The sequence below is a fragment of the Bubalus bubalis genome, chromosome X (genome assembly GCF_019923935.1).
Source record: "Bubalus bubalis isolate 160015118507 breed Murrah chromosome X, NDDB_SH_1, whole genome shotgun sequence".
Classification (NCBI taxonomy): Eukaryota; Metazoa; Chordata; class Mammalia; order Artiodactyla; family Bovidae; genus Bubalus; species Bubalus bubalis.
The window spans coordinates 88,448,243-88,472,457 of NC_059181.1; the positions used below are offsets into that span (position 1 = coordinate 88,448,243).

General features: G+C 42.3%; 2 protein-coding genes and 1 long non-coding RNA gene across 5 annotated transcripts; 2 read left to right on the top strand and 1 right to left on the bottom strand.

Moving 5' to 3' along the window:
- The first annotated feature begins 2,645 nt into the window (after positions 1-2,645).
- On the top strand, positions 2,646-6,031 carry LOC112582078 (transcription elongation factor A protein-like 3). Its single transcript, XM_044936447.1, has 3 exons — positions 2,646-2,899; positions 4,761-4,828; positions 5,517-6,031. The coding sequence occupies exon 3, from the start codon at positions 5,539-5,541 to the stop codon at positions 5,935-5,937; it is 399 nt and encodes a 132-aa protein (XP_044792382.1). The 5' UTR covers positions 2,646-2,899; positions 4,761-4,828; positions 5,517-5,538; the 3' UTR covers positions 5,938-6,031.
- Positions 6,032-21,276: 15,245 nt separating this feature from the next.
- LOC112582077 lies at positions 21,277-22,243 on the bottom strand. Of its 2 annotated transcripts, none has more exons than XR_003106637.2 (2): positions 21,899-22,243; positions 21,277-21,500 (listed from the first exon to the last, which is right to left on the bottom strand). It is a non-coding gene; the product is annotated as an uncharacterized LOC112582077 (long non-coding RNA). The 2 variants fall into 2 exon arrangements; XR_006548433.1 differs by having other exon boundaries at positions 21,277-21,575.
- LOC102397684 (transcription elongation factor A protein-like 8) lies at positions 21,404-23,602 on the top strand. 2 transcript variants are annotated; one of them, XM_006048398.4, is made up of 3 exons: positions 21,404-21,535; positions 21,930-22,001; positions 22,619-23,602. In XM_006048398.4, exon 3 carries the CDS (start codon positions 22,658-22,660, stop codon positions 23,009-23,011), a length of 354 nt encoding a protein of 117 aa, XP_006048460.1. In that variant the 5' UTR covers positions 21,404-21,535; positions 21,930-22,001; positions 22,619-22,657; the 3' UTR covers positions 23,012-23,602. The 2 variants fall into 2 exon arrangements, with proteins under 2 accessions (XP_006048460.1, XP_006048461.1); XM_006048399.4 differs by lacking the exon at positions 21,930-22,001.
- The last annotated feature ends 613 nt before the right edge of the window (positions 23,603-24,215 follow it).

The window sequence follows — 24,215 nt, forward strand, 5'->3', positions numbered from 1 at the left end:
GAAAATGCAAATCAAAGCTACTTCTCACCAACTAGGATTATAAAAATAAAAAATGGAAATTAACAATTGTTTTGGAGAATGTGGAGAAATTGTAACCCTCATACATTGCTGGTAGGAGTGCAGAATATTGCAGCCACTATGGAAAACAGTTTGGCAGTTCCTCAAATAGTTAGACATAGAAACATAGATTTATCATATGACCTAGCAACTCCATTCCTAGGTATATACTCAAAAGAAATAAAAACATACATTCACATAAAAAACATACCTAAATGTTTAATGCAGCACTAGTCACAATTGTCAAAAGGTAGAAACAACCCAGATATCCATCAATGTTTGAATGGATAAACAAAATATGATATAGACATAAAATGAAGTATTTTCAGCCATAAAGAGAAATGAAATACTGTACATGCTGCAATGTGGATGAACCTTGAAAACATTATGCCAAGTGAAAGAAGACAGACATAAGAGGTCACACATTGCATGATTCCATTTATATAAAATATTCCATAGAAGCAGGAGGTAGATTAGTTGTTGCTAGGGACTAGGGAAAAGGGAGAATTGGGAGTGACTGTTTAATGGGTATGGAATTGATGACAATGTTTTGGAACTAGATAGAGGTGATAGATTCACAACATCATGAGTGTACTGTATGCCACTGAGTTGTACACATTAAAATGGTTAACCATTAATGTTAATTTCTCCTAAGAAATAGTCCTATTTGAAAAAAGATGCATGTGAAAATATATTTTCTAGGTCGATTGACTTTCCTTCATTTTTTACATTACCCCATTTGAGCATTTGAAGAAAATAATAGATACTATCCTAGTCAAATGTGGAGAAGGCAATGGCACCCCACTCCAGTACTCTTGCCTGGAAAATCCCATGGACGGAGGAGCCTGGTAGGCTGCAGTTCATGGGGTCACTAGGAGTCGGACACAACTGAGCGACTTCACTTTCACTTTTCACTTTCCTGCATTGGAGAAGGAAATGGCAACCCACTCCAGTGTTCTTGCCTGGAGAATCCCAGGGACGGTGGAGCCTGGTGGGCTGCCGTTTATGGGGTCGCACAGAGTCGGACATGACTGAAGCGACTTAGCAGCAGTAGTCAAATGTACACACCCAGTAATATCCTACCCGCCCCCCACCCCCCCACACACACATATACGCACATCATTTTGAACATTATTCCAGGGGTTTCTTTAGTTAAGAATGCCTGAACCCAAGGAGTAAGTGCTCTCCTTTAACATAGATCTGCTGCTATTTGTCTCTTCCAGTCTCATTCCCAAGTAGCTGCTTCTCCTCTGCCTTTTCTCGACCTCATAGCTCCTGCTTCTTCATGATGTCAACCAGCTCATGTCTCAGGATTTCTGAGGTTCCTAGGATATAGATCTTCTTTTCATAAGTCTACATACTTTACTACCTTTTAAACATGTGCAACCTTGCCTATTATTTCAGGTGGTTCACAGACTCCCTCAGTTGAAAACACCTGGTCCAGTCAATCAGTATGGTTGGCTTGTCAGAATTCCTTAGAATTTTGACACTGGTCTATATCTGGCTGAGAGGACGCCAGGGCAGGTGTGGACTGGCAGGCACCAACTCTGCTGGTTGGCTAGGCTCCTCCAAGATGCCCTGGAGGTAAAGATAATAGAGTTGAAAGACCCAGCAGGCTGCATCTCCCTAGCCAGGTGGTAGGCAGCAGATAGAAAAAATCAAGGAAATTCCCACTTGGGCACTGGGAATAATGGCAGACAACAAGCAGGTATGGAGGCTTTCCCCACAACAATCACTTCTACAGGCCTTATGGAAACCGTCTGCTGCAGGGGTCTAGAAGGGATCTCTTTTGGTCTCCAATTGTCAGAACAGCATTCCCATCTCTGCTGGAATTGAGTAATCTCTGTGGGAATTTGGGGGAGGGAGGGGAGGAACCAAAAGCATTTATTGAAGTCACCATCTTGGTCACCTCTCCATGTATATTTTTGGAGTAAGCAACAGTCAGGTAGGGCAGGGAAGATCAGACCATGTTTGGCACTCCTCAAATGCTCAGCTGCCTTTATGCTGGTTAAACCTCTGAATGAAATAGCCTTAGGCCAGATTTTCAAGACTGATATTGTGTTAGGCATCACATACCAGCAAGTGCACTTAGCACTCAGCTATTGTTTGGGAACATTAAATACATGGATTTTTCAGTAGAATATGACATGTATGAAAACTAAAAAAAAATTATTTTATATGTAGCCAATCGAATGCACTTTCTATATAGTAAAAATTAATATTAGAAACTTAACTTGCTCTCAGAATTTGGGGATCATGGTTTTTCCCTCTATCTTAAACATGTTCTTGTACACAAATGAAAAGAGCTTTATTTAACTTATAAGAGTAACTCATACTGTGAGGAATACATTAAATAAAACTGAAAAAAATTATTTAGAAGAAAAGAAAATCGCTGTTTCAACTACCTGCTTCCCTACCTGCCAATCCACCCTGTACTTAAGTGAAGACAGGAGTGACAACCAGGGTCAGAGTAGAGAAGTAGGAGGGGACAGGCATTTTGAGATCAAAGGAGAGAAAGAAATTCCTCAGAAATGTACCAGTGGGGCCAGTAGCCCTGGGAGAAGATATGTCGGCTGATAAGGCAGCACAAATACATACCACAGGAGCAGGGGCCCCATTTGACCTCTGGGATTAGTCATGACCAAAATGATGGACAGGGCCTCAGGCAGTGAGGGAAGGGGACCAAAGGAGGGTGATCTGGGAGGGGGCAAGTGAAGGGAGGAAATGGGCTGACTTCTGACGCACCTATTGCAGGAGGGAGGAGAACTAGGCATCCGAGCCCACTGGTGACACTCCTTCCTGTGATCCAGAGCTGACGCCTGCAGAAGTCCCTCTCCTCCAGGTATCAGTTCCCTATTTCCATGGAGGAAGATAGATTACAGATTGAAGGTCAGGGGGGACAACTGCCCAATAGCCCCACAGGTCACAAGTTGATACCAGCCAGAGCAGGGGAAGGGGAGACTTGAGGTAGGGATAGTAACAGAAACAGCAGCTATGCAGGATCCAGTCTGCTTTCCAGATGCACCTCTATTCATTCTCCCACCCCTATTCATTTTGGTGCAGAAAACTGTGTGAGTGTTGGGGGAGAGGTCCAGGTATCACTTATTCCCTAATTAAGTACTGGCTTATGGCAGCAAGGCTTCCCTGGTAGCTCAGCTGGTAAAGAATCTGCCTGCAATGCAGGAGACCCCAGTTCAATTCCTGGGTCAGGAAGCTCCTCTGGAGAAGGGACAGGCTACCCACTCCAGTATTCTTAGGGTTCCCTGGTAGTTCAGATGGTAAAGATTCTGCCTTTAATGCAGGATACATGGGTTGAGAAGATCCCCTGGAGAAGGGAATGGCTACCCACTCCAATATTCTTGCCTGGAGAAGCCCATAGAGAGGAGCCTGGTGGGTGACTGAGTGACTTTCACTTTATGGGAGCAAGAAATTTGAGAAGGAAGCATCTCCCTGGAATGGTCACAAAATCACTGCTGCTTATGGACCCCTAGGGTGGGGGTGGCAAAAGGCAAAGACCAGAGCATGTTCAGGACTGGATTCTCTCTACCCCTTCCCTGATGTTTATCCATTTGGTGCAAGAGACAGAGGACTTGGTGGGAGGAGATAGAGAAGGGCCAGAAGATGAGAATGGGTACCAGTTGGGATCTCCTAGGAGGCAGTTTATCAGGGACATTTGAGGAGGGAGAAGGCCAGGGGAGGGGGATGGAGAGGAAATGGACTGATCCTTCCAGGATGGAGGGAAGAGGACAAAGCCTGGGAACCCAGAATGGGGAGGCAGACCCCTTTGCAAAGGGTCTGAGCCTGTTCTTCTTCATATTTGATCCATTTTGGAAAGGAAGGAGAGGGGAATAAGGGTGAGGGGAGGGGAGAGGTGCTAAAGAGGAGGGGGACAGAGGTTCAGTCTGGAAAGCAGCTCCCTATAGGGCAGGAGAGGCTTCTTAACTAGGAAGGGTCAAGAGGAGGTAACATGGACCAAAATTTTAACTGAGTTTGGAAATAATTTATCTCTTGCATTGCAGGAAAATGTGGTCTTTCTGTGTATGTGGAGAGGGAAGGCGTGGCAGGAATGCTCTGGACATTTCTTCCCAGCTCCATGACTCTACCATCACCATTTTTCAGAATGAGTGATGGGTTCATTCTATCTGGGTGTCCAGGGGTGGGGGTTTGGAGGGCAAAGACCTGAGCACAGCTCGCTCTGTCTTCTGAACATTAATGCCCTGAACCTCACAAGAAAAAGTGAGATAGAAATTTGGAAGGAAGATAGGGAAACATAGAAATACTTTGGAAAAAATCTTTCTCTGCCATTTCTCATGGCAAAAAGAAAAACGGAGGCTGTTAAGGAGGGACTGTAGAAGGGGGACAGTGAAGCAGGGGAAAGGGCAAGGGGATGGCAGGAGCTGGGAAAGTTTTGACAAGCAGTGGGAAAAGAATCAGTTTCCCCAGTGGCTCAGTGGTAAAGAATCTACCTGCAATGCTTGGTCGGGAAGATCCCCTGGAGGAGGACATGATAACCCACTCCAGTACTCTTGTCTGAGAAATCCCATGGACAGAAGAGCCTGGTGGGCTACAGTCCATAGGGTCACAAAGAGTCGGACATGACTAAAGCAACTGAGCATGCATGCAAGGGAAAAGAATCAGTATTCCCTTGCCAGTCATTCACTTCTCAATCCCTCATTCATCATCTGTCTCCTGTCTCTCTATAGGTCTTCAGGTCTGTGGCTGTAGGCACCAACCCAGACAAGGAAAGGAAAGACCTGAAGTATCAGTGCAGGTCAGTGGGAGAGGGCAACTGCCCCAAAACCCCTGGAAGTAGGAGTCACTAAAGCTTGAGAGAAGTTGGGGAGGCCACTATCTGCCACCCCTCCTCCAAGACTCCCTATTCCAGTCTCAGAGTACATGGCCTTTGTCAGGACCCTAAGGGAGCATGGTGTTTTATCGTTGGTGAGGACAGAGGGGAGAACAAGGAAGTGAGAGTCGGTAGACATGGTATCTATGAAGCCCTTGAAGATATCAGAGTATCTCTGAAATCTGAGAACTGGCCATTGTTCAGTTGTATCTGCAGTTCTAGAAGTCTTACAACTGCAGACAAAAAGAAAAAGAAACTGGACAGAATTCTTGCAGGTCAGTCTAAGTTGGGACCACCAGGTTAAAACTGTTATGGGCATAGTCAAGACCAGAGCAAAGTTTAGGGACACATCTGCTCTTATGAACTTGTCAGCTTAGCCCACTTAAATGTAGGGAGAAGTACTTACAGAAGTGTCTGCAAGGCGGGCTCATATAAACATGTGTGCCAACCTTGCAGACACAGGGAAAGAAAGGAGAAAATATATGGGCGGGAGTGCACCTGAAAGTTGGGATAGGCTGATAAAGATCCTAAATCATAGAGGCAACTATTTATCAGGACCTGTATTTCACCACCTAAATCCTGTCTACTTTGTCTCCATTTTGTCTCCTAACAGGCAAAGGAGGGCAAATCTCAACATGGAGAAGGTCTACAGAGAAAATGAAGGAAACTTAGACAATGAAGGAAAGCCAGAAGATGAAGTACAGCCTGAAAATGAAGGAGAGTCAAATGAGAAAGAAAAGCTGGAAGTGGAGAAGAAGTCAGAACAGGAACCAGAGGTCCAGAATGAGAGGAAACCAGACAATGAGAGACAACCAGCAGGTGAGGGGAAGCAAGAAAAGCAGGGCAAATCCGAAGCTGAGGGAAATCCACTCAGGGAGGGCAAGCCGGAATCCCAGGCAAAGCCAGAGAGCCAGTCTCACACTGCCGAAAAGCGCCCTGCTGAAGATTATGTGCCCCGGAAGGCAAAAAGAAAAACAGACAGGAAGACAGAGGATTCCCCCACAGACTGCAGATTCTCTGGGTTAGGGCAGTAGAGGAGATTATCTTTTCATCTGTACTTTCCCCACTAAAGAACACAGATTACTTTTTGTCATAAAATAATTAATAAAAGATTTTAAAAATAGTAAAGTACATACAAAGCAATCAAAATAACTGCTTAGTGAGTTTATGAAAGTAGGGGATACACTTAAAATACCTGTTGTCAGAATGTGAAATGATGTATGAAACACAATATCTCTGGGACTTGAAGCTGGAAGAATCAACTTGGCAGTTATTACAGATTCACTGCTATAGAAAACAGTCTTGTGATCTGTGATTTGGGGATAAAACTTGCCTTCCAGGGCTATGGAAAAGATCAGATGATACACTGACTGTGTAAGCTGTGTTGGGCTGGCTCCTATGCTCTCCCCTGCACTATCAAGACCAGAACTCCATCAGATGTTTGGGAGAGGGCTGGGTGAAGTCTCAAGTGTGTCCATAAATAAATTCAGACAGCTGAGAGGTGGGTGCCACTTTGCCCTGGGTAATGCTGTGCCTGAAGCACACTCTACCTCTTCTCATGGGTCCTGTAGTCTCTTAAGTGCCCCACTGCTGCTGGTGCAGTGAACTCTTCAAGGTAACACAGCTTCTTTGATTTCTCTAGAATGCCTAGTGAGTTATACCCCACTATGTTCCCTACTGGCTTCCCAGATGGTGCTGCTGCTAAGTCATTTCAGTCGTGTCCGACTCTGTGCGACCGCATAGACGGCAGCCCACCAGGCTCCCCCATCCCTGGGATTCTCCAGGCAAGAACACTGGAGTGGGTTGCCATTTCCTTCTCCAGTGCATAAAAGTGAAAAGTGAAAGGGAAGTCGCTCAGTCGTGTCCAATTCTTAGCGACCCCATGGATTGCAGTCTACCAGGCTCCTCCATCCATGGGATTTTCCAGGCAAGAGTACTGGAGTGGGGTGCCATTGCCTTCTCCTGGTAAATAATCCACCTGCCAGTGCAGAAGACATACGAGACATGGGTTTGATCCCTGGGTTGGGAAGATCCCCTGGACGAGGGCATGACAACCCACTACAGTATTTTCGCCTAGAGAATTCACATGGACAAAGGAGCCTGGTGGGCTAAAGTCCATAGGGTTGCAATGAGTCAGACACAACTGAAGCAACTAAGCATGTACATGCACTCATGTTCCCTACTGAACTAAGGAGAAAGTCCCTCTTCTCACATTCAGTTCAGTTCATTCACTCAGTCATGTCCGACTTTGCAACCCCATGGACTGAAGCACACCAGGCTTCCCTGTCTAGCACCAACTCCCAGAGCTTGCTCAAACTCATGTCTATCGAGTCGGTGATGCCATCCAACCATTTCATCCTCTGTTGTTCCCTTCTCCTAATGTCTTCAATCTTTCCTAGCATCAGGGTCATGAGTCAGTTCTTCGCCTCAGGCAGCCAAAATATCAGAGCTTCAGCTTCAGCATCAGTCCTTCCAATGAATATTTAGGACTGATTTGCTTTAGGATTGACTGGTTTGATCTCCCTGCAGTCCAAGGGACTCTCAAGAGTCTTCTCCAACAACATAGTTCAAAACTGAAGAAGTATCAATTTTTCAGCACTCAGCCTTCTTTATGGTCCAGCTCTCATATCCATACATGACTACTGGAAAAACCATAGCTTTGACTATAAGGATCTTTGCTGGCAAAGTAATGTCTCTGCTTTTTAATATGCTGTCTAGGTTGGTCATAGCTTTTCTTTCAAGGACCAAGTGCCTTTTAATTTCATGGCTGCAATCACCATCTGCAGTGATTTTGGAGCCCCCAAAAATAAAGTCTGTCATGCTTTCCATTGTTTCCCCATCTATTTGCCATGAAGTGATGGGACCAGATGCCATGATCTTTGTTTTTTTTGATGTTGAGTTTTAAGCCAGCTTTTTCACTCTCCTCTTTCACTTTCATCAAGAGGCTCTTCAGTTCCTCTTTACTTTCTGCCATAAGGGTGGTGCCATCTGCATATCTGAGGTTATGGATATTTCTCCCAGCAATCTTGAATCCAGCTTGTGCTTCATCCAGCTTGGCATTTCTCATGATGTACTCTGCATATAAGTTAAATAAGAAGGGTGACAATATACAGCCTTGACTTACTCCTTCCTCAATTTGGAACCAGTACATTGTTCCATGTCCAGTTCTAACTGTTGCTTCTTGACTTGCATACAGGTTTCTCAAGAGGCAGGTCAGGTGTTCTGGTATTCCCATCTCTTGAACAGTTTTCCACAGTTTGTTGTGATCCACACAGTCAAAGGCTTTAGCATAGTCAATGAAGCAGAAGTAGATGTTTTTCTGGAATTCTCTTGCTTTTTCTATGATCCAACAGATATTGGCAATTTGATGTCTGGTTCTTCTGCATTTTCTAAATCCAGCTTGAACATCTTCAAATTCTCACTTAGCTGGTAAAGAATCTGCATGCAGTGCAGGAGACCCCGGTTTGATTCCTGTGTCAGGAAGATCCACTGGAGAAGAGATAGGCTACCCACTCCAGTATTCTTGGGCTTCCCTGGTGGCTCAGTCGGTAAAGAATCCTCTTACAATGCAGGAGACCTGGGTTTGATCCCTGGGTTGGGAAGATCCCCTGGAGAAAGGAATGGCTACCCACTCCAGTATTATCGATAGCCTGGGGAATTCCATAGCCTGCATAGTCCTCGGGGTCATACAGAGTTGGATGTGACTTCTCACATTGCTGCTGCTAAGTCACTGCAGTCGTGTCCAACTCTGTGCGACCCCAGAGATGGCAGCCCACCAGGCTCCCCTGTCCCTGGGATTTTCCAGGCAAGAACACTGGAGTGGGTTGCCATTTCCTTCTCCAATGCATGAAAGTGAAAAGTGAAAGTGAAGTCGCTCAGTCATGTCCGACTCTTAGCGATCCCATGGACTGCAGCCCACCGGGCTACTCTGTCCATGGGATTTTCCAGGCAAGAGTACTGCAGTGGGGTGCCATTGCCTTCTCCGACTTCTCACATTATAGTTTTATAAATGCTGACATGAAATGTGGAAAAATGCTTTGCAAAATCTTTCTTTTTTATCTATTTATTTTTTACTATATGGGTCTTTGTTACTGCACACAGACTTTCTCTAGTTGCGGAGAGTGGGGGCTTCTCTCTAGTGTGGTGCATGAGCTTCTCATTATGGTGGCTTCTCTTGTTGCAGGGCACAGGCTCTAGGCACACAAGCTCAGTAGTTGTGGCTCACAGGCTTAGTTGCTCTGTGGTATGTGGGATCTTCCCAGACCAGGGATTGAACCCATGTCCCCTTCATTGGCAAGCAGATTCTTTACTGCTGGACCACCAGGGAAGTCCCTGCAAAATCTTAATTAATGCATTTTTCAGGCATTATAATTAGCCTACTACACTTGCCCTTTTCAAAATAAAGATTTTATCTTACTCATTTGGGTACCTATAACACATAATAAAAGCTTTAAAAATCAATACATTAATTACTGAGTCAGAACGCCTCAATTCTTGACCCAGTTCTGTCCCTGATTGAATACAATGCCTTGAGCATGTAATTTCATTCTTTAGCAACTGAAACTTGCCAATCCAAAAGGAACACAGCAAGAGAGGGGTTATACCATAATCCATCGCTAAATAATTCTAACATTGGATATATAGTGTTTCTCAAAGTTTGCTAGCTACTAGCAGGCAAATCACCTACCTTGATGTATAGCATCTACCTTGGTCTGCTTGCTTTCCAAATAAAGTTATTATTCCTTGCCTAAACACCTTGTCTCCCAAATTATTGGTCTGTCATGAGGCGGTGAGCAGAGCGAGCCTGGACTTGGGAACAAGGGCGGCTGAGCCAGCCAGGAGCTTTGCTGCTTGAGGCTAGCTGGCCCTGATCAGGGAATATTGGGGCAAGGCCCTAGCAGCTGCTGGGACCATTTGTCCTGAGGATCTTCCCTTCAAAATTCCCTGAAGTGGCACTGGCTGCCCCAGCACTGGGCAGTTGAAGCAAGGAACTGACAAACTTCTGAGAGCTGACCAACTTGATTTTGTAGAATAAGTTCCTCCAGTGTGCACACTGGGAACATATTCCCCCCTCAATTTGGGCTTTTCCTTTATGGGACAAGTCAGTTTGATTGGGGTACCTTGTTGAAGAGGGAAATTATTGTTGGACTCTACCTGATTTAGAACCAGTTAGTTGGGAACTAGTTCATTGTTTTTTTTTAGTTTTGTGTGCATTGATGCTAGAATTTGTTTGAGACTTTTGTATTGGAATTTGCATTTTTTTGTGTTTTGGTATTATTAAACTTATAAAAATGGGAAATATTTCATCTATCCCAAATATATGGGACATATATGAGATATGTTAAGATCAAAAGAGTGATGGTCCCTGAATGGGTCACCCAAGTATTATATGATCTTGCAGTTAGAATTGTTTTGCAAAAGATCAGGCAAAAAAGAGGAGATTCTATAGGTAGACATTTTTATGCTATTTCATCAGGAGGAGAAGAAATCAGAGGGTTGCCCCCTTATGGTATAGCAGTCTGAAGGGAAACCCAAGGGAGAACCTGTTCTACAAGGAGAAGAGAGAGGAAATGAGAGTGGAGACATATTATTTCAAAACTTAAAACCCCCTCTAGCCTATCCAGTTTTCCCACTGGCTGAAAAGGCTGCACTGGCAGTTTTTCCAACTGCCCCTCGCCATGCCACCAACATATTCACTCCTTTCACCACCTCCTTTTTCCACTACCCATGAAAATCAAATAGAAGTTTCTATGTTCACCCCCAGAGCACAGGGCCCTGGCTTAGCATCACCATCTAAGGCCTTGGATGGACTTGAGGTGTCCAATTCTAATTTCCCCACAGGCGTCCTGGGTAACCGAGAGTGGGGAACAAGTTGATTGACTTTCTAATAGATATCACTCCCAAAACCTCCCCTATTTATTTGAAGAGGCTTGTAAGTATTAAACATAGAGGAAACAAAGTTATTCTAGGAGAAACTTCCCTATATCATGGAGATGCAAATGTCCTATCTGATCTTCTCAGGAACCCTCATCTTTGCCATACTTTTAAAATGCAAAATTTGAAAAGATGGTAAAGTAATTTAGAAACTGATTTGTCAAGGGTAAATAGAAATTCCAACTGTGTTTCTCTAAATATTTGGCCATCCAGACAAGTGAGCTTGATTTGTTCCATCTTCCAGAAACCTAACTTTAATCCTACCACTTTTGTAAACTGATGGGTTTTACATTTCTGTACCTGACTCAGGGCTGAAATTGTGAAATGAGAACTATGAAGTCTCTCTGTTTGCTTCTGTGTTTGCATGTGTCTCTGTCTTTGGATAACATTGTTAAGGTTGATTTGTGGATGAGCTCTGTTCAGCTGGCCTAAAGAAAAGTAAGTGCTTACAAACCAAACAATTCTAAGTATAAGAAAAATTAAGCTAAATGAGTTTCAGTTTCACTTGAACTGGGAAATGTTCAATATTAAATTAATACCTGGCATTAACATTTAAATTTATTGATCCAATTAATATAGATCTGTCTTCAAAGTCATCAACATTAAGAATAATACTTTAACTGCATTTAGATTTAATACAAATTAAATGAAATCTTGTTTTATCTGTTGCAAATTTGTCAGCAAGAAAAATAACTTGATATGTTGAAACTTTAAAGTAAATATAAACAAAATAAGAGCTTCTGGTAAACTCTATAAGAATAATTATGTTTTAAAAATCATCTAAAATAGTCTCTCTGGATTTTAGTAACTATTACTTGCCTCTTGGTTTTCACTAGAAACTAAGGTTTTCAAGAGTCAGGGATTCTAAATTAAATATATAATTAGAGCTACTGAAAATAATATTTCAGTATGTGTTTTTGGTTAGGAAGGTATAAGGAATAGAACTACATTTTACTGAGAAGGTTTTATGCATGGTCAGGATTAATGAAATTTAGATTGAAGTTAACTAAGTAAATGGATTTTGATAAGTAAGTTAACACAAGACTAGAATTCGATCTGTTAGAAGTGTTCCTTTTTGATAGATTATATGAGCTTCTGTGCCCTCAGGTGACCCATATTTGTTTTCTTTTAATCATTTTGTGACTTTAGTTAAATAAGTATTGTTTCACAGTGACCTATGATCCTGTTGTGTTTAAAAGCTTTTTGGTATTTTTTGATAAAAGTTCCCAAGTCAAATTATAAGGAAGTTCCTTTGACCTTTAGCTAACTTTGGGATGCTTCAAAGGGCCCCCTGAAACACCCCAGAGAGAGATACTAAATTAGTTAAGTTCACTTGGTATGTTAGATTACATGTGAAGTGTTGTCAAATGAGTAATAAGTCTTCTTATGTTATATTGTATGGTAAATGCTACAGGTATTCTAGAGATTATATGGAGTTCCTAAAATTCTGATACATCCTGGTAAAATTATCCATCATACTTCTAGCTATTATCTGAAAGTGTTATATGTTCCAGCAGTAACCAAGTTACTTTGTCAATTGCATTATAATCAGATTTAAATGTGCCTTCTTAAGTCTTTTGTCATTATAGAGTTACGGCTTCACTATGATGCCATTGCAAAAAACACTTCCTCTGCAAGATTTATAAAAAGGACTTTTGGGATAAATACAAGTCTCTGATATTCAGACCATAATCCTGAACTGAGTAAGAAACTGAAGAATGGGAAAACTAATGGCTTTATAACCTGTCAACAGAAGGGATTAGTTACATAGGACTGTGTGAACTGGTGAATATGCTTATAATATTTATGGTTTCTGTCTGAAAAATTACTGACTTAATTCTGTGTCTTTTCAAGGGTAAGGAAAACCTTCCCCTTACACAAATTATGACTTACAGTAATTTGGTAAATTATTAGCATTGTAAACAGAATTGAAACATTTATCTTTTTCTGTCTACCTGGTTGATCCTGCCAGTAGCATATGCTTGTCTCAAAGATTAAGCCATGCATGTCTAAGTACGCACGGCCGGTACAGTGAAACTGCGAATGGCTCATTAAATCAGTTATGGTTCCTTTGGTCACTTATAGCAACTGAATTACAGCTAGTTACACTAATCTTTGCTTTAATTTGCTCTTTGTTTCCAAATTTTTTCTGCTTTGTGTCTCCGTGCTGTACTATGTCCTTGTCAGTGTTACTAGTTGAATTACTTATATCCTGTCTATTTTATCAGATTGTTGTTTCTCTTAATACCCAGTGTGTAACCAGGACTCCAACAAAACTTCTATGGCTGACAAAAAGAACTATACAGAAATGCTATGTTCTGGTGGGGAAATTTGTTTCTCACAGGGGTACATGATAGAAATTCTGAAACTAATTTAACTATATACTAGAGTTAATTACGGAGAAGGCAATGGCATCCCACTGCAGTACTCTTGCCTGGAAACTCCCATGGACAGAGGAGCCTGGTAGGCTGCAGTCCATGGGGTCGCTAAGAGTCGGACACGACTGAGCGACTTCACTTTCACTTTTCACTTTCATGCATTGGAGAAGGAAATGGCAACCCACTCCAGTGTTCTTGCCTGGAGAGTCCCAGGGACGGGGAAGCCTGGTGGGCTGCCATCTCTGGGGTCGCACAGAGTCGGACACGACTCAAGTGACTTAGCAGCAGCAGCAGAGTTAATTAAATAATTAAATAAATTATGCATAAAGGAGAACTAGGTTTCTCACTGTCAGAAATAGAAATTAAAAATAAAAAATAAGAGGAGAGAAAGCTAAATGGATATGTGTAGTACTGGATTACAGTCACATGTGTTAGTATGAACTTGTGTGCGTCTTTATGTCATTTGTATCTATAAAGATACAAATAGCTATAGATATACATGGTAAATAAATGTAGAGATTGTATATATACAGTTTGATATGCATCTCCTTGATCTATCAGCTGAGAAATTTGAGAAGCAATGACACCAAAGTAGCAACCAGAATACCCTGCACTCAGATCTTAATTACTAAATATGATTATCCAATAAAATTAACCAAGACTTCTCAGAGAAATGGCTGATTATTGGGCTGGGAAAAGGATAAAACCAGATGAATCTGGAAGATTCCATAGTACCAGAAAGCAAGGAAGCAGAAAAAGGATAAAGGTATGCCAACCTGAAAGAGCTCCCAGTTGCCAAGGCTAGAAAGTTTGGGCAAAAAAACCCCCAAATGATTGTATTGTGTCATAACCCTGAAGACTTAAAAATCCATGTGTCACACTGACAGGAACAAATAATTGTATGACTAAATAAATGGGGGAGTATCTTTCTTACATAATAATTTCAAATATTAAATGTAGAAGGAAATGAGGGATATGAAGAGTTACCCTCAGAACATCACAGTAATAATTTTTGCAAATGCACAGAATGTTTGCACAGTCTCAAGTTATCTGACCCCATATATTTATCAATTACTGTGGTTGTTTTCAGACATATCCACAAATTCTTTGATGTTCCTCCCGCCAGGAGGTAGAGTTTAATTCTCTTCCTCTCTAATATGGGCTAGACTTAGTAACTTGCTTCTAAACAAACAGAATATGAAAAGAGAAAAACAGTAATTTTACAAGTGGAGAAACCCAGCAGTCATCTTAATCAAACGATCAAAGTTAACCTCACCAGTGATCAGTCATGCTGATGTCCTGTAACCCTGACATTGTGATAAAAAAGGACACTTTCCCCAAATTAATAACAGCCACTGTAATTATAAGAAAACATAAGACAAATCCAAATGGAGGACCATTTTACAAAATACCTCACTCTTTAGAAGTGTCAAGGTTATGAAAAATAAGGAAAGACCGAGAAACTGTCATAGAATAAAGAGATATATTAACCAAATGCAACACTGTGTCCTAGATTGAATCCTGGGACAAGAAAAGGATAGTAGTGAAAAACCTGGAGAAATCAGAATAATTCTGTGATTTAGTTAATAGTACTGCACAAATGTTCATTTGTTTTTTTTTATAAATGTACCACAATTATTAGGCAAAGCAGGAGGAAGGGTTTACAGAAATGCTTTGTACTATCTTTCAAACACTTCTTTAGAACTAAAATTATTTCAACACAAAAAGTTTAAAAAATAAACCAGACTGAGTTTCAAGAACCCAAAACAAAACTCTCTTAATGAATGAAAGTGATTGAATAGTTGAGAAAACAAACTGAAACATAACTGAACAAATTCATTATTCAGTGAGAAAGGGAAGATTTGACAGGCCACAGCTGACAGCAATTACTGGAAAAAATAAAATTATTCCATGATTATACCAGAAAATTAGAACTACTTAATAAATTCATTGCATGCATATATATATATATATATATATATATATGCATTATGTGTTTGTGTGTGGAATAGTACTCTCTAAATACTGTTCTGCCACTTTATTCACTCAAAAATACGACTTCAATATAATTTGTTGTCACTGAATGTGCATTATTTCATTACTTTTAATTTCTGCACAACTTCCACAGTATGGATAATTTAACCATTCTCTTCTGAGTGAAAATGTAAAAGTTTCTGTTACCTTGAACTTTGATCACTGGAGTGGTTACAAAGTTGAACCAGATAAGGTTTTTTGTTCTAATGGACTTACAGATAAATAAGGGATTCAAAGTAGAAAGTCAAAAAAACAGGGGGAAAGCCTTAGGAAAGGTAAATAGAATGCCTCAAAGATAAGGTAGCACAGGCAACTAAGGCAGAATCAAGAGGTCAGCAAAAAAGACTTTCTTTCCGCTATAAACAATTTTTAAAAGCACCCAGAGAGCAGCAATAGCACTGTCTCCCCAACAACTCTGTTTTTTGCCACAGGAAAAAGTTGCCTGGTCTAAGCTGTAGTACAGCTGAAATGTGCCTCCCTGCAACCCAGCAACATGCTCCACATAGATGTGAACCTCAAGGCTTAAGCAAAGCAATCTCAAGAATCTAGCTGAGGTGAGTCTTGAGCATTCTGTCACGTAGTAAGAAAGTCTAAGCAGACCAACTCAAGGATTCCTATGACTGTGGTCAACACAGGTACCATGGGGACATATGAAATGGCAGTGGTTATGACACAGCATTTCAGGTTCACAGTAATTCTTAAACATTATGCCCTTGATAACTAGAAACTCTTGGCTATGAAAATCTACAATGTGTGCAGCATTTAGGTGAGAGTTCAGGAAAGTCGGCAGAATTATCTAAAAGAGATGAAAAGTTGTACTTCAAATTATGTTCATTTTCTTGGATGTAGCAAATGTCTATTTTGAAGAGTTTTTGGACCTTGTGAAACTTATGCATGCCAAATTCCCAAAAGTGAAGGAACACAGTGACAGGAGGGATGGTAGATGACTTTACTTTCTGGGTTTTTTGTTGTTGTTGTTGTTGTTGTTTTGAGTTTACTTTCTGAAGCAGAGACATACAATCTAAGTAGAAATCTGCTTGGGCACTGTGTGCACCACTCACATCAGAACATGAGTGGATACATGCTCAGTTGAGCAAAGTGATGAAATGTGTTGGGTCTACTTGCACTCCAGAGGGGTTTATCATCTCAGACGGCAGCTGCTTCAGTCCATGCTCTGTAGCCAAACCTTTGGATCTGCAGCAGATTTAGCCATGTCGGGAGGGATGTTTTCAAGCCATAGACAGCATACTAGAGAAACAAGGGAGAGAAACAGCCATCTCAAGCTCTTCTATGGGATAAACTTTGAAATAACAATAAGAAATATGCAGGAGTTGTTGAATTCAGAGCTTCAGAAAATAACTTCTAAAGGGAACATAGAAAACAATATTCTAGATGTCATAGGCTTGTATAAGAGCCCCTTTCTCCTCCCCTCACACCACTTGAAAGGCTGTGGACTTTGGAGCTATCCCTAGGGCTCTCCTGGTGTACAAAAACAGAATATTGATTGGGTCAGAGGGGCAGGGTGTCTACTCTCCAGAACTCACGTCTTCATTATTTAAATCAATATGTACTGCCTTTTCTTTCCTTTTTAAAAATAGTTCTTAATTGACTATAATGCTCTTGTTTCCAAAAATCTTACATTTAAAAGCTACTGTGATTAACTTAATTTAAAAGTAGCTAAACTAATACAATTATGTAAAGTTTAAAAATAAAATAAAATTAAAAAAATAAAATAAAAGTAGCTGAGGCAAAAATATACAATGGAGAAAAGACAATGTCTTTAACAAGTGATGCTGGGAAAACTGGTCAACCACCTGTAAAAGAATGCAACTAGAACAATTTCTAACACCATACACACACACACAAACTCAAAATGGATTAAAGATCTAAATGTAAGACCAGAAACTATAAAACTTCTAGAGGAAAACATAGGCAGAACACTCTCTGACATAAATCACAGCAAGATCCTCTATGACCCACCTCCCAGAATAACAGAAATAAAAGCAAAAACAAACCAATGGGACCTAATTAAACTTAAAAACTTTTGCACAATGAAGGAGACTATAAACAAGGTGAAAAGGCAGCCTTCACAATGGGAGAAAATAATAGCAAACGAAGCAACTGACAAAGAATTATCTCCAAAATATACAAGCAGCTCATGCAGCTCAATTCCAGAAAAATAAATGACCCAATCAAAAAATGGACCAAAGAACTAAACAGACATTTCTCCAAAGAAGACATACAGATGGCTAACAAACACATGAAAAGATGCTCAACATCACTCATTATCAGAGAAATTAAAATAAAAACCACAATGAGGTACCATCTCACGCTGGTCAGAATGGCTGCTATCAAAAAGTCTACAAACAATAAATGCTGGAGAGGGTACAGAGAACAGGGAACACTCTTACACTGTTGGTGGGACTGCAAACTAGTACAGCCACTATGGAGAACAGTGTGCAGATTCCTTAAAAAACTGGAAATAGAACTGTCATACGACCCAGCAATCCCAGTGCTGGGCATATACACCGAGGAAACCAGAATTGAAAGAGACACATGTACCACATGTTTATCACAGCATTGTTTACAATAGCTAGGAAATGGAAGCAACCTGGATGTCCATTGGCAGACGAATGGGTAAGAAAGTTGTGGTAATATACACAATGGAATATTACTCAGCTATAAAAAAGAACATATTTGAGTCAGTTCTAATGAGGTGGATGAATCTGGAGCCTATTATACAGAGTGAAGTAAGTCAGAAAGAAAAACACCAATACAGTATATTAATGCATCTATAGGTCAGGAAGCAACAGTTAGAACTGGACATGGAACAACAGACTGGTTCCAAATAGGAAAAGGAGTACGTCAAGGCTATATATTATCACCCTGCTTATTTAACTTATTTGCAGAGTACATCATGAGAAACGCTGGGCTGGAAGAAGCACAAGCTGGAATCAAGATTGCCGGGAGAAATATCAGTAACCTCAGATATGCAGATGACACCACCCTTATGGCAGAAAGTGAAGAGGAACTAAAAAGCCTCTTGATGAAAGTGAAAGAGGAGAGTGAAAAAGTTGGCTTAAAGCTCAACATTCAGAAAACGAAGATCATGGCATCTGGCCCCATCACTTCATGGGAAATAGATGGGGAAACAGTGGAAACAGTGTCAGACTTTATTTTTGGGGGCTCCAAAATCACTGCAGATGGTGATTGCAACCATGAAATTAAAAGACGCTTACTCCTTGGAAGTAAAGTTATGACCAACCTAGACAGCATATTAAAAAGCAGAGACATTACTTTGCCGTAGGTCCATCTAGTCAAGGCTATGGTTTTACCAGTAGTCATGTATGGATGTGAGAGTTGGACTGTGAAGAAAGCTGAGCACCGAAGAATTGATGCTTTTGAAGTGTGGTTGGTGTTGGAGAAGACTCTTGAGAGTCCCTTGGACTGCAAGGAGATCCAGCCAGTCCATTCTGAAGGAGATCAGCCCTGGGATTTCTTTGGAAGAAATGATGCTAAAGCTGAAATTCCAGTACTTTGGCCACCTCATGCGAAGAGTTGACTCATTGGAAAAGACTCTGATGCTGGGAGGGATTGGGGGCAGGAGGAGAAGGGGACGACAGAGGATGAGATGGCTGGATGGCATCACCGACTCGATGGACGTGAGTTTGTGTGAACTCCGGGAGTTGGTGATGGACAGGGAGGCCTGGCGTGCTGCGATTCATGGGGTCGCAAAGAGTCGGACGCAACTGAGCGACTGAACTGAACTGATGGAATTTAGGAAGATGGTAACGACAACCCTATATGCAAGACAGCAAAAGAGACACAGATGTAAAGAACAGATTTTTGGACTCAGGGCACTCAAAGCTGGTGCACTGGGACAACCCAGAGGGATGGGATGGGGAGGGAGGTGGGAGGGAGATTCAGGACTTACGGGGGCAGGCGGGACACATGTACACCTGTGGCTGATTCATGTTAGTGTATGGCAAAAACCACTGCAAAATTGTAATTACCTTCCAATTAAAATAAATTAATTAAAAAATAAAAGTAGCTGAGTGCTCTATTGATGTACTGAAATTGCTCAGGGACAAAGATGAAGGTGAAGGCATGTACTATCTGGCTCTTGGTCAGGTGTGCACCAGTGAGCTGACTGATCTCTCTCTTATGACTATTTAGGAAAACAGGGCAATATCCTCTGTCAGTAGCTCCATAAAAATGGTGTTAGTGTTGTTCTGACTACCCATAAGCACAATAAACAGAGGAGGAAACAATGAAATTTCTGCTCCAGTTTTGTGCAAGCAGGGAAGGTTCGTCTGTTAGCCAATTGGCATGCAACTCGTTCTGAATCTCTGAAATTTCTGAGAGATGCACTGTTTAAAATCCCAATAGCCACTCAAGCAGCTTGAGAGCTGGAGCCTGCCCCCACTCCCCATTAGCAACCCACATCTGAATATCTGCCTGGTTAGAAAACCCCACCCAACATACACACCAATACACAGGAAAGGGGAAAGGTACAAGGCAACCTTTGCTGAGGGCAATATGAGGGGTGCAGACCCTATGTGCAGCATTGACAGGGGAGGGAGGGCTCACTTCCAGCTGGGGAGGCTTTTTAGAGGCTGGGTGATGGAGCTAGGTCCCTAAGAATGAGCAGGACCAGGATCTAGGAGCAAGAGGAGTGCAATCAGGAGGACGAAAATGGGGTGCAAGGACAAAGAGAGAGAAGAAAGCACACTTGGGTACAGTGAATGAGAGTTCCTTTTGGATGGGGCAGAAAAGTAGATGACAAGTGTGGCTCAATTCTTATCAACATTGAATGTCAGGATGAGAAAAGCAGGATATACTTCACAGATGGGTTACCATCCAGAGCCTTTGAGCAGGAGAATGACAAGTTGAAAATAAGGAAGAGTGAAGTTTAATTTGACAGAAATGTGCAAAGTAAATTGAGAAGGGATAAGGAGGTGCGTGGAGAAGACAATGGCACCCCACTCCTGGTACCAACATAGCTCCAAGTACCAGTGGATGCTGGGTTACAGGAATATCAGTTTACTTTTAACCAATATTTTTACAGCAATAACGTTCTCTCTGCTTTCCGATTATAACAATTACGTATGTTGTTCATGGAACAAACTGATACCAGAATACCTCAAGAGTGGCCTGCATGAATGAAAATTCCACTGCTAAAAAGCCTCACACCAAACTGTCAGAACTCACCAGGAACTCTCTCCTTTCTGTATTCCAAGAGTGTGTGAGAGTTATTTTCCAACACATTTTTTTTGAGTTTCAAATTAGACTCCATGGAAAGGAGGCTTTTCTATAGATTCATCTGATTAGCAAGACACTGGATCCTACAGAGGCCATAAGAAGAGGAAGCCTGAAGCCTCCACTTAAAACTCAACCAGAAGCCATGCAGCAGTCCTCACAAACGGTCAGACATGTAACACTTTACAACGTGAGTTTAAACCAGAAAGAGAAAAACTAGTGGGTTACTTACATAAAACTGCTAACAAGAGAAAACTGGGCCTCTTCCCACCGATTAATTTGGCGTCAGTTTTAAAAGGCGCTGTTTTAATAAGATTTAAAAAAACATTTTCTAACACATTAATATGTTGTGAACTGTCATTTCATTTGCAGCTATCAGAAAACTTTTCCAGTCTTAAAAATTGATGTAACTAATTTGTCTTCCATATTGTGTCAAATATTGCTTATGTGGCATTTCTTTTTTAAACATCGTTTTTAAAGGGTAAGCTTATTGTTTAAAACATTAAAGCAGAAAACTATTTAAGAGAACTAGTAAAAAAAAAAAAATCCCACACTCTCACTCCCAGATTCTTTTCTAGCCGCCCTCTTGCCCCATTTTACTGCTAGACAGGACTTCAAGGGAAATGGTGGACTGTAGGATCTTGGGAGGGAGGAGAGGAGGTGAAATTGGAAGCAGGAGAAAGAGATGATTCCCCAAAGAAGGAGAAATTGTCTATTCACCCCGAGAGGCTGATTCTCTCTGGTAACCCGAGAAAGACGAATAGAAACTGCAGGAAGAAGATACCAGTTTTATTGTCTCTGATTGGCAAATATGAAAAAAAAGATTGACAGTATCAAATGGAGGGAACGCAGGGGGCGGGCTGCAGTGTTAAATGGGAGGAGTAACCGAGGACTCGAGCTCATTGATGACGCGACCCTCACGTGACCAGGAGTCGACGTGTGCAGAAGTCCTTATAGTCCAGGGCCTGTTTCCCAGGAGCAGCTCCCTATAGCTGGAGAAGGAGAAAAGTGCCCCGGATCCTTTCAGGTCAGTATAAAGCTGGGCGCTGCCTTCGGGACCCTGGGGTCTAGGAGTCAGATAACATAAATCAAGCGTAGCCGGTACTACTTTCCTAACACCACGGTTCCGCTAAACTTCCATTTTTGTGCAGGAAATTTTGGGCAGTTTGGGGTGGAGAGGGAGAAGGGTAGCTAATTGAGGATCCCCAGAGAGACACAGAAACAATTTAGAAACAACTTGAGTCGCTCACTCCCTGCCTGAAGGGAACCGGTGGGCACCGGGGACGGAGGGCGGGGTTGCCTTATAAGGATCGCGAGGATGAGGACGTGGGGAAACTTTAGACGAACAAGGCCTAGAATCGTTAAAGGGACCCGTGATTCAGGTACTGACCTCCTCACCAAGCAGTCTTGTCGGTCTGCAGGACTCTTGGTCTTTGGGGAGCGACCCAAACCGACTGAGGGAAGAGGGAGGAAAATTCCCTGGATCCCTGCAGGTCAGTGTAAAGGTGCAGTTGCCTCCTGTTCCTGGGGGTGGGGGTGGGGTGTGAGTGCGGATGACACCGAAGCCCATCCCGGGGTCACTGCAGCCTCTCCCCATCCGGATGAAGCGCCAGAGGCCTGTGCAGAGCCTGCAGCGGAAATGGGGCGGGGGAGGGGGGAGACTGGAGAGACGTGGAAGGGGGAGGGGAGGCCAGAGACTGGACCAGCCGGTCTCAGGTGAGAGGTAGGAGGTTGGAATGGCTTGGGAAAGCCTAAAAGGGCGGGAGTGTTGGAGATCGGAGGCGAGGGAGGGGTTAATTGCTTCCGCGCTGCTCGCTGCTCCCTGCTCCTGTTTCGGTGCTAGGAGAGGCCTGTAGCAGGGCCTGCTGGGAAATGGTGGGCTGGAGCGGGAGGAGAGAAGATGGAGCTGGAGCGGGAGGGGGAGGGTGAGGAGGGGGAGAGAGGGGCGGAGCCAGGGGAGTTCAGAGCCTGAGGATCTAGCCTTTTCTAGTTGGAAAACTTTGACAGTTAAGAGACCTAAATGAGAAGAAGCCAGTCTCTATGGAAACCCATACTCTAGCTGCTGGTTCATTTGCCTGGCATCTAGTTGTTTTGTTCCTTTGTTTTCCAGGGTTAATTTATTCAAAAAGGAAATCGAAAAATACTCAACATGCAAAAGTCTTGTGGAGAAAATGAAAGAAAACCACAGAACATGCCAAAGGCTGAGGAAGACCGCCCTTTGGAAGCTGTACCACAGGAGGCAGAAGGAAATCCTCAACCTTCTGAAGAAGGTGTAAGCCAGGAAGCAGAAGGAAACCTTAGAGGAGGGCTGATTCAGCCTGGTCAGGGATATAAGGAGGACTCTCCTGTTAGGCATTTGGACCCTGAAGAAATGATAAGAGGAGCAGATGAGTTGGAAAGGCTTAGGGAAGAGATAAGAAGAGTAAGAAACAAGTTTGTGATGATGCATTGGAAGCAAAGACATTCACGCAGCCGTCCTTATCCCGTGTGCTTTAGGCCTTGAATTCTTTTTTTGTCCGATATTAAAATCTTGCCCCAGCTTTCTGTTAGCATTTTCTGATGTATCTGTGACTTTTGCTTTATTTTTAATCATCTGGTGGAGTTTTGTTTTAGGTATAGTTTCCTTGTTTTCAGCATCTGCATTTTGACACATTCTCTAGGTCTATTTTTCGATTGGGAAATTTCGCACATATGCATGAAAATATGTTCATTTCATATTGTAAAGTAAAACATAACAGGTTACAAAGCAGCATATTTAGTACCAGCTCACATATGTAGGAGAAAGTCTCAAATTGTGTGTGTGCGCGCGTGTGTATACATACATGCATATATCAGAAATCTAACTGTGCTTGTTTCTGTGTGCTGTTTTTTTTTTTTTTTTTGCTTATATGTATTTTTTAATGAACACATCACACACACAAAGAGAATTAAAGTTTTTTTATTAATTAAGAGTCAATCAAATAATTTGCAACCAGCTTATAAGGGCAATGGGGGCACTTAAAATCTTGATGAAAGAACTATTGAAAAAATGTAAACCTCAAAATACCTCTGGATCTCTTAGCCAGAGGAATAAAACTGGCAATTATTGCAGATACACTTGCTTAAGACTTGATCTTTTCATGGGAAAACACTTGTCTCACAGGGCTGCTGTGGGGAAGAAATGAGGTGACTGAGCTGTACTTGGTGGGCTCTTGTTCCCACCTATACATACAGAACCCCAACCCATTGCAGAACATCAGTTTTGAGGGAGGGTCCTAGTGTGACTCAACCTGTGCTCAGGAACAAGTCCAATAGGCAGGGAAGTGGGGGCTTCCATGCCAGGCCTCTGCCTTTGAGCCCCACCCCTGGTTTCCCTGAGTCCTGCCATGCCTGCTGGGCACTGGAGTCCTCCAGTGCCAAAACCCCACTGAGTTTCCTGGTGTCCCCAGTGGGTTGAACCCCCACTCTTCTAAATCTCTGCTTTATAATGATGCTTAACACAGTGGGAGGACTTCCCAGGTGGCTGAGTGGTAAAGAATCCACCTCCGATGCAGGAGACGCAGGTTCGATCCCTGGGTCCCTGAGTCGGAAAGATCCCCTGGAGAAGGAAATGGCAACCCCCTCCAGTATTCTTGCCTGAAAAATCCTATGGACAGAGGAGCCTGGCGGGTTATAGTCCAGGGGGTCGCAAAGAGTCAGACATGACTTAGCGACTAAAAAACAACAAC

What these genes read in the sequence shown, in the direction of transcription:
- LOC112582078 (XM_044936447.1), top strand. Translation starts at nt 5,539, where the DNA reads ATGGAGAAGGTCTACAGAGAAAATGAAGGAAACTTAGACAATGAAGGA.
- LOC102397684 (XM_006048398.4), top strand. Translation starts at nt 22,658, where the DNA reads ATGCAAAAGTCTTGTGGAGAAAATGAAAGAAAACCACAGAACATGCCA.